General features: G+C 42.6%; 1 protein-coding gene across 1 annotated transcript in view; it reads right to left on the reverse strand.

Moving 5' to 3' along the window:
* Nucleotides 1-10,384, reverse strand: part of LOC119964829 (complement factor H-like) — a 146,975-nt gene extending 136,591 nt beyond the window's left edge. The window contains exon 1 of the mRNA XM_038794877.1: nt 10,234-10,384. Coding sequence (XP_038650805.1) covers nt 10,234-10,306 — 73 coding nt within the window. The 5' untranslated portion in view covers nt 10,307-10,384. The remainder of the gene's footprint in view (nt 1-10,233) is intronic.
* Between the last annotated feature and the right edge of the window lie 440 nt (nt 10,385-10,824).

The following is a 10,824-nucleotide window of genomic DNA, read 5'->3' on the forward strand; positions in this document are numbered from 1 at the left end:
ACTATTTCAGAAAATTATCTTCTCTGTATTCCAGAAATTTGTTCTCACAGCATTAGTGGTAATTACATTTACTCAGTCTATACGTAGATTAATACCCCTCATGATTACTGTATTACCTTGTTTTTGTTTATTGTTTTTTCTAAATTTAGAGTCCCCAATTATTTTTTTTCCAATTAAGGGACAATTTAATGTGGCCAATCCACCTAACCTGCACGTCTTTGGGTTGTGGGGGTAAAACCCATGCAGACACGGGGAGAATGTGAAAAATACACATGGACAGTGACCCATGGCCGGGATTCGAACCCGGGTCCTCAGCGCCGTAGTCCCAGTGCTAACCACTGCACCATGTGTCACCCTTGTTACATGCACCTCTAATTCTTTGGTTTAAACTGTGCCCTAGATTAGCACAACATGTCTGGTGGCCTGTAAACAATCCTTACGAATGTTCACTGTCCTCAGCTTTTTCTTGGTTTCATCCAAACTGATTCTACATCTTGGATCTTAGTTTCTTAGATCCTCCCTCACTAATGAACTTCTCGCATCATTTATTAACTGTTACACCATACCTCCTTTTCCTTTTTGCCAATCCTTCCTAATTGTTTAATATCCTGGAATATTCATTTCCCAGCCTTGATCACTTTGCAGCCATATATCCGTAATGGCAACTAAATCAAAACCATATACTTCTAATTCTCTATCAATGCATCTATCTTGTTAAAAATACTGCATGCCTTCAGAAGCTTTTAATTTTTGCCTTTTTAACATTTTCCCATAATTTGACTTTGATTCTGATTTTGATATCCATTGGCTTCCAATGTCCCTTATTATTCTTCTTCCTACTATTGCTAGCTATTTTATCTCTGAATTTGAATTTCCTCTCAGGTTCCAAGGCCCCTGTCAAGTTAACTAAAACCCTCCCCCCCAACAACAGCACTGGTAAATATCCTTGTGTTATGTGAGTTGCTTGGAAATTTATTGTCCTGATGCTTTGAGATAATTTATAAGTATTGTCTTCTTACATTGCTACTATATTCAGGAAATCCATAACTGTAGCAAGCAAGTAGTTTGGAACCCTGAAATCCATCGCTCCCATGACATGAGAGGATCTCATGATGATGAAAGAAATGGTTCTGAAGCTGGTAAAGTAAGCATTTTCTCAACTATCCTCTTTACCAATTTATTTGTGAATTTATGCAGTTTGTTGTATGTTTTATCTATTTGATTTGACTCCGAACAATTCAGAGATGACAATAGATTTAAGTCTACAAAAGGTTTATTTACAGTGTTTTATAATATCTCAGCAATTATAAGATATTTGTACTGTAACCTATTGAACAGATGACAAAGGGTTATCAATTTGATGTTAATACTTCTCACTACCAGATGGAGATAAGGAGCAGTCATATAAATGTCATGTGACTCCTGGGATTCTGGGAAAGGTGTTTAGCCGTGAGAGAGATTAGTGGCATAGTTGAGAGATCTGTAGTTAGAGATATCGTATAGTTTAATTTAGTAACTTTTATCTTGGAACTTGTTCGAATCTTATTTAAGTAGTGTAAATAAATCAGCTTTGTTCAATTACTTCGCTTGCTGTTCTTTGTTCAAAACTACTCAAAACATCCTGATTAACAAAACAGAGAACACCACATGGTACCAGGAGTAGTTCCCAAGGTAGTATCGTTATATTTAGAGAGAAAAAGAAAATACTCTCTGAAGAAACAAAAGCTTGCAAAGACTGAAGAAAAAAAAAACTCCGATTGCAAGACCTCATAGGAGCCAGTCGCATCGAACTGAAGAGCCCAGTCAAAGCTTCATGGATGTTTTTCAGACTCTAAAGCAGTTCAGGACATCGGGTAAAGTAGATGTAAACTTGAGGAATTTCAAATAACACTTTGAACTGTACCTCTCAGCCTCAGACCTCGAAGCGGCCAGACCTCGAAGACCTTTCGTGGCTCAGCGAAAGATTGCGCTGTTCGTAACAATGGCTGGACCACAAGGGTTAGAATTGTATAACAGTCCACTTTGAGAATGGAGTAGATAAAAACAAATATAATACGGTCATAGAAAAGTTCGACAGACAATGTGAATTGCAGATTAATGAAATGTTGGAGCGTTATATATTCCGAAAAAGAGGCCAAAAGGCAAGAGAAACAGTTGATTGTTTCGGAACAGATCTCAGGCTCAAAGCGCAGTCCTGCAATTTTTCACTATTATCAGATCGTATTCGGTATAAAAAATGAAAAGCTGTGTGAAAGATTGCTCAGGCAACAGAAATTAACACGAGAAGAAGCTATCAGTATGCGTTGTGCAAGTCAACTTGCCAAGAATCAATACTCCGAAATGTTGGTTCTCGAAAGTGGAGCGAATACAAACAACATGGCTGAAGCCATTGATGCTGTGGCGCATGTGCAAAAACAGCGCGCTACCGACGGTGGCCATTTTCCGCATGACGCACGTGCAAATGTTGTGGCCACACCCACCCAATGAAAAAACGCCCAGCCTTCAGGAAATTTTGCACGAAGTGTCACAAAGAATGGAAACTACCATTCAAGTACAAAATACAGCTCAAGGAGAATGCCAAGCCGGTTATTCAGACACCGAGGTGGATTCCTGCTGTCTTGAGAGAATGCCTGAAACAGGAACTGGAACAAATTCAGCAGTTGGGAATCATCATGAAAGTGATAGAGCCCACTGACTGGGTTAGTTCAATGGTATGCGTCAAAAAAACAAATGGAGATCTTAGAATCTGCATTGATCCGGAATACCTCAATCAGAATATAAAAAAGGGAACATTATCCTCTCCCAAAACGTGAAGAGATCTTCTGGCTGTTCATACCGGCAGGATCTTGTGGTGCTGATTAACTCAAGGACCACTCAGATTTATTAAGGAGCTAAGTTGCTCTGGAGCAGAATGCTTGCAGATTAATTGTAACCAACACCCTCTACACACACACAGACGCACATGGGGACTTCCCCAATATATAGGGAGATAGAGCGAGGGTTTTAATTCACTTCTCTCGCCAATGTTCTTCCATCAAACAGTCGCTTCCACTTCCATTGATGGCACACCCCCATTGTGGGTTTCCCGGCGGCGTGGAGTGGATTCAATAGGAAAACCCACTGGCAGCGGTGGGTGTCATAATACACACACAAGTATATGATGGTGCACAGACAGACATTGATTGACACAAAGGATGACCAATGAACACACAGAACACAGCAGCCAATCACCAGGCAGGATACGGCCACTATAAAGCCAGAGGGCACTAGTTTTCCCGCTCTCCTGGGATGCAGCCTCTGAGACAGTCAGAGCCTGTGAGCAACATGTGATCCACCATGTGGTAGTAAGAGAGTCTGGTCAGGTTAGCCTCAGGTCTCCAGCCAACTCAGCATATTGTCAACCCACAGTCAAAGCATGTTTAATAGTTAAGAGTTTAATAAAATAGAGTTGCATTTCTTCAAGTGTTGGAAGCCTGTCTCTCTCGCTGCTACAGTAAACGCAGTCCTCGCAGACCCAGCATACCCAACACATCAGTGGGACCAGAAGATCCCGCCACCGGCCAACGACAGGCCACCTCTGCTGACGAGAAACACGCAGCAGGGAGGCCAGAGAATCTCATCCATAGTGAAAAGTAGAAGTTTCTTCCCTGTTGTGACATCTTCAACATAGAAGCCATCTGAAACGCTTCACAGAGGAGAACAAATACAAAACCATAAAAGAGAGTTGATTTGAAAGTATGGGTGAAAAGGTTAGCTTTTAATAGGTACTTAATGAAGGAGAAAAGTGGCAACACAAAGATTCCGGACAGCAAAGCTGAGATGGTTGAATTCTCCACCACTGATAATGAAGTAGATGAATTTTGAGATGCATGGGAATCCAAAGTTGCAGGACACAAGGCATGATCTGGGACATGAAGCAGAGAAATATAACCTAATGGAATGTGAAGCCGTGAATCAATTTATAAATGAGGGCAAATACTTTCAAATCAATGTGATGATGAGAAAGACGTTGTCAGAAATGGCGGTTGCTGGACAAGCAGGCCTAACTGAGGCGCAGATGTGGCCCTTCTGTTGAAAGTCTGGTATGAAATCACTGCAGGGCATTTGAGCTATTGTACTATCTAGTGCACACACTGACTATTAGATGTGTTCTTTGTGGAAACTGGGAGCTGATTGTTTCTCGTCAGCAGAAAACTCGCAAAGTTAGTGTCTTCATGCATCACATGTACCGAACACTACTTTAACTCACATGGAGTTTTTCCTTTCTCGGCTGCATTCCCCCATCAGCAGCAACTTGCATTATATAGCACCGTTTATGTAGAAAAGTGCTCCAATGTGCTCCACAGAAAGAAAATCAGTGTGAGTGACCTTTGCTATACAGGCTCATTTACCAGGCAGAATTCACAATGCTTTCACTTTTCAACTGATCACCTTTGTCAAACTTACATGACTTAGAGGGGGATTGTAAAGAGTATCTAGGGATGTAGAAATGTCAGCCAAAATTGTTCTGATGTAAATGGCGAGAATGATGTTGGGCATTCCCTCACTCCAGCCTAAATTCTGTATAAATGTAGAACAACATCCTCCCTTGACTTCCCAGACAATGGAATTTTGTGTGAACTACCAGGTTAGAAATTCTGACTCATTGCCAGTTTTAAAACCTTGTTCAGGTAAAATGTACGCTTTTAAAATTGATGTAGATACTTTTTAGGCCAGCAGATGGTAATGTTGCACCATTCGTAGCTTATAAATTTCTTCCATTGACAAAATCAACAACACTTCACTGAAAATTGATCTTGTATTGTTCATCCCAAACATAACTACTTACAGCAGTAAAATGGCAGAGCAGAGAATGCAAATAAATTTATTTATGTATTAGGCTGATGGTAGCCCAATATGTTATTTTGAAGCTCCTGTATTATGTATTCTTGTTCAAAGCTTCAACCTTGCTTCTGCTCGCTTTCTTGGCAATGTATTTGTTTTATTTGACCTGCTCCCTCACATCTTCAAATGCTGCATTCATATCATGGTGTTTACCAATTTTCAATGAAAAATGTTTGGCTAATTTCTGTTCCCCATTTACTTACAGAAGTACATCACAAATGTGATTTTTGTTTCGCAAAATCACCCTGTATCGCTGTTCTAGATAATGTCACCTACTAAAAAAGGAAAATTCGCTAAAGCAGTTCATGAAATAAAAACAGAAAATACTGGAAATGGACCAAAGGAATTTTTAAAATGGATGCCAAGGGATCGACACCCAAAAATATTAACCTGTCATTTCTCCTACATTGAGTCCTACATTACGTTGTTGACTGTTTCCTAGATCTGGTGTAAATATTTGAGAATTCCTGTGCTTTTCTCAGTTTATTTTTTGATACCATGACGTTTTTATGAAGGACTTGTCACTTATTTCCAGTGCTTATTTTGCAGGGACCAGCTGTGATTTATTTCATTGATCCCAACATTAATCTTGTACCATGAAATTATTAAACAAATTATCGTCTTCCCCAAATTACTTCCCCATTGAAATGCTTCGGTCCTTTAGTACCATTATTGTATATATTCCATGCAATTCATGACCTCTCATGTTTGGCTTGTCATGGAGAAATAAAGGAAATATTTGAATTTATTTAGTGCCTTGCACGTCCTGAGGATTTGGAATATACTTTCCTTTCAAAACAGTCATTGTAACGTAGCGTAAAAGTGGATAGGTTAATTTTCTTGTTGAAATGCACCTGTAGTAGGAATGATAATGTTCCTCGGAATATCATATTGGGATTTCAACATAACATCTGACATGAGTTGTAGCTGACTTGTGAACACTTATGTCATAATATGCCCAAAGTTTAAAACTTGTTTTTTTCCAAATGTTGTATCCTTTGTGTCCAAAGTTATACCACAGATTCACAAAGCAACCACTATGGGTGAAATTTTCCATTCCGGACTAAATCCCATGGTGGGGGCAGGGATGGAGTTGAGGATGCGGAATGTCTCCTGTCACAGAAGCCGCTGTGTATTCTGCCATATTGCGCAATGCCAGTCTCATTAAGTAAGAAATGGGGGGTTTTCTGATGTGTCACATGGCATGCAGACTGCATGGTTTATATAGAGAAATACAGCACAGAACAGGCCCTTCGGCCCACGATGTTGCGCCGAACTTTTGTCCTAGGTTAATCATAGAATTTTGGACAATTTTTCATGGCCAATCCACCCAACCTGCACATCTTTGGACTGTGGGAGGAAACCGGAGTACCCGGAGGAAACCCACGCAGTCACGGGGAAGATGTGCAGACTCCACACAGACAGTGACCCAAGTCGAAATCGAACTTGGGACCCTGGAGCTGTGAAGCAATTGTGCTATCCACAATGCTACCGTGCTGTCCTTAAGAAGTTAACCTACACTCCCTTATTCTACCCTAATCCAAGTACCTATCCAATAGCCGCTTGAAGGTCCATAAATTTTCCGACTCAACTACTACCACAGGCAGTGCATTCCATGCCCCCACTACTCTCTGGGTAAAGAACCTACCTCTGACATCCCCTCTATATCTTCCACCATTTATCTTAAATTTATGTCCCTTTGTGCCCTGCTGTGCTATCCGGGTGTCATCTTTAAAAGGCATCTGGACATAACTGACCCACCATTGAAGATAGGCCTCCAGAATGTACAAGATGGACTTCTGGAGCAATGAAGCTTGAAAATCTACCTGCTAGATGCTCCTCCTACCCTCTGCTGTATGCTCCAATGTCCAAAGTTGCTGGAGGCTTCCATTCAGAACTCTGGAGGCTATCCCAGACCTTCACGTATTTATCTGCATCCCATTAATAGTTTCACACCACCTTCTGGTGGAAATTGCAGCCTGCCATGTTTGACATGAGCACAAAATCAGGCTGTTATCTTACGCTGGCAGGAAACCAATTTCTCAGGTCCCGCCACATTGTCTCTCCCTGTTCGCTATTAAACCTGCCATGGGGAGGACTGGAACATTCCAGCTATGTAGATGTAGAGCAACAACTATCATCTTTCATTTACCTCGTTAAGAGAGATAACTGCTTCAGGAGTAATGGAGTGTATTATTGTAATCCCTTTTTTGTACTTGTGAACCAGGCTTGCAGGTTATAAGGTGATCACAATTGCACATCAAACAGTTCCTAACTTTTCAATTTTGGGTTATATATCCTCATCTGCCACAGTTTAGGATTGCGCTTTAGTTTTGCAGAATATTGAAGCCAGGGACCTTTAGTGTTGTATCTTTCACAAGGTAGTTTGTGACTTGTCATGAACTCCATTTGGCTTTCCAAGCTTCATAAGATTTGAAGTTGCACTGTCAAAGATGTGGTCCCATGTGGTGATGATTGACTTTGTTGAAGGCCTGATGTGCGAGGAAACATTTGTTTTCCTTGGATCATTGGACAATGAAGGGTTGTGACATTGTGTGAAATGGATGGGTGAGTATCGTGCAACAGCAGAGGTAATGTACTGGAGTCAACTATAGGGTCCTGTTGATTTACCATATGGCCGTGTTCATTTGGGAATCAACATATTGAGTGTGGTAGCTTCTGATCTATACCAATGCCCAGTAACAAGTGCGGAGTATACAAGAACCAGACTGATTTTTAAAGCACTGACATTGATGCTCCCCAGCATGTGCCTGCCAGTTTCTGGACCAGGTCAAACCTTTTCTTCATGGTTACATTGGCTTTCATAGGATTACATAGGAAATATGCATTGGTACACATTTTGCATTGGAAAGGATGAACCGGTCCAGTTCAGGTCCAGAATTATACAAATCTCACCTTTCCCCAGGACTAAACCCAATGCCCCAGAAATCGGAAGCTCTCCCTTCGGAACCATCTCTCCAACCACGCATTCATCTGATGCATTCTCCTAATTCCCAACTCACCAGCGCGTGGCCCTGGAAGTAATTCAGAGATGACTACCTTTTGAGGTCCTGTTCACTTATCTCTTTCCACCCCGAAACTCAGCGTGCAAGACCTCATCCCATTTTCTACCTATACTGTTGGTACCAATGTGGACCATGACCTTTGGCCTTGCACCCTTGCCCTTCAGAATGCTCTGTAGCCATTTGGTGATATCTATCACTCTGGTACCCTGGAGGCAAGATAGTATCCTGCAATTATGTCTGTAACCACAGAAGCGCCTTTCTGTTCCTTTAACTGATGAATCCGTTATCATTATACTCTTCCCCTTCCTCCCCTCATGACCTTGCCCCTCGCCTGAGGTGTGATGATCCTCCGGTTAAATCATCTCTCCCCATCAAAGTGGAAAGCAGGCTATAATCATCTGGGATTGTGCCAATTTTACTTTTTTCATGCATAGCTGAACCACTCATATTGCCACAAACTTGGCTCTGACTGCAATCCTCCAGGTTACCTTTCCCCACTCCAGCAACCAAAACGGGCAACCATTTAATGAGCAGGACTTCCAGAGGTATCTAGTGCTACCTTTCTGGTTCACTAGGGCTGCCCATGGACACCCATTCGTTTTCTACTATCATGCTTCGAGCCAGATGTGTGACCCCTCTCTGAATTAATGTGCCATCACTTTACTCTCCGCCTCATTCAGAGCCTGCCCTGCCAGTATGACATTGTGGGGCTCGCTTGCAAAGTGTCAAAAATGTGGTGGGTAAAGCCAGCAGTGGAGCCAGTGGGCTACACACTGCTTTTCTGGCCTGATTTGACATTTAGTCAATAAAAGAGAAAATTCCACACATAGTCTGCTTGCGGGTCCCTTACTCATTTTAATTGTGTATTTAGAATTGTGAAAGGTTTTGACAGAGTGGGTACAGGGAAAATATTTGTGGGTCATTTGGTCTAAACAGTTCATGCCAGTGTACATATTTGATGCAAATCTCTTTGCGTCTATCAGAGTAACCCTCTATTCCCTTCTCCCTCAAATGTTTGCCTAGCTTCCCCTTAAAAACATTGAGGGCGGGATTCTCCATTGCCCGACGCCGATATCGTAATCGCCGATCGGGCGGAGAATCGATTCCGACGCTGGACTCGGGCTGGCGCCGTTTTGACGTCAGTTTGTGAGTCTCCGCCCCCTCCAAACCAACGTCATCATGACACGCGCCGCGCGCAGTCATAATGCCTTTTGGCGCCTCATTGGCCAGCCCACTTTGCTCCGCCCCCGATGGGCTGAGTTCCCGACGGCACGGGGCACGTGTCCTCACAGAAATCGCAAACCCGGCGTGGCTGCTGCGGACTGTGTCCAGCGCTGCACACTCGAGTGTGATCCGTGCCGCTGGCCAGGGGGGAGGGCTTCAGCAAGGTATAGGGGGACTGGTGGGAGTGGTCGGGGGTGGGTGTGGGGTCGCTGTTTGCGGGTGGGGTCAGCGCATGGCCGGTGCCATGTTGCACGGCATGACCGCTGCAGATGGTCAGCTGTGCCCATGCGCGGCCTGGGTCCAGCCATTCTCTGCCCGTTTTCAGCATGGGAGGCAGGACTTTTGGTTGGGCACCGGTGCTAGCCCCTCACCGGTCCTGGAATCGGTGAGTGGGTCGCCCGATTTCCTTCGCGTAGACCTCCCGCGGTTTCTGTTTCAGCCGGCACCAAGCCGAAGGAACGGAGAATTCAGCCCCAATACTTTCACTTCAACCACTGCCTGTGTGGTGACTTCCACATTCTCAACATTCTTAGAGTAAAGAAGTGTCTTCCAAACTCCCTATTGCGCTTCTTAGTTTTATCTTCTGTTAATGACTTGAGCTGTACTTATCCCCACAAGAGAAAATATTTTCTCTGTACCCATTATAGCAAAACCTTTCACAACTGAAGACATATTTTAAAAAAATATACGATTGGTGTGATGTGGGTGCCACTGGATATGCCAACATTTATTTCCCATCCCTAGTTGTCCTTCTAGATGGTAACAGTTGTAGGTGTCAAATGTGGTGTTGAAGAAGTGTTTGTGAGGGTTTGTCTTGAGCTTCTATTTTCAACAATGTTTTCCATGGCAATAATGCTGTTTCGTGAAATACCTTTAAAGATAATATCCAATGGAATGACAATTTTTGGAACAAATATTGTAATATGTGTGGAGGAAGAGAATCAATCAACTGCGTATATTTGATGAACGGCAATTGTAATTCACTACCAGATAGAGCATTATACAACTTGTACAAACCTGATCAGCCCATTGCTGTCTGCTTCACTTATTTCTATGCATTTTTGAAAAGGTATAATAATGAACAATTAAATGTACTCACCATTGTTAGTTGAGGGAACTCCAGTAGAACTACCAAAAATGACAATAAGAAAAACAAAACCACTGAATTTCATTTCAGCAGAACAATGGAGATTTTGGATCTGCAGCCTTGGGATGTATTATCAGAATACAGGCTGGAACAAACCTGTTAAAGTTTTACTTTAAATGTCAATATCTAACTCCTTGTCTGTTTGGACAGTGACATTTTAGTTGAATGCACTCAAAATTAAGTCAACAATGTACGTTGCGGTTATTAGTAAATCTCAAATAAAATAAGTTTTACTATCGCAACCTGTGTTCTTGTGGAAATTTTACATAGAATTTACAGTGCAGAAGGAGGCCATTCGGCCCATCGAGTCTGCACCGGCTCTTGGAAAGAGCATCCTACCCAAGGTCAACACCTCCACCCTATCCCCATAACCCAGTAACCCCACCCAACACTAAGGGCAATTTTGGACACTAAGGGCAATTTATCATGGCCAATCCATCTAACCTGCACACCTTTGGACTGTGGGAGGAAACCGGAGCACCCGGAGGAAACCCACGCACACACGGGGAGGATGTGCAGACTCTGCACAGACAGCGACCCAAG

This window comes from Scyliorhinus canicula, chromosome 4 (genome assembly GCF_902713615.1).
Source record: "Scyliorhinus canicula chromosome 4, sScyCan1.1, whole genome shotgun sequence".
In the NCBI taxonomy this organism is placed as follows: domain Eukaryota; kingdom Metazoa; phylum Chordata; class Chondrichthyes; order Carcharhiniformes; family Scyliorhinidae; genus Scyliorhinus; species Scyliorhinus canicula.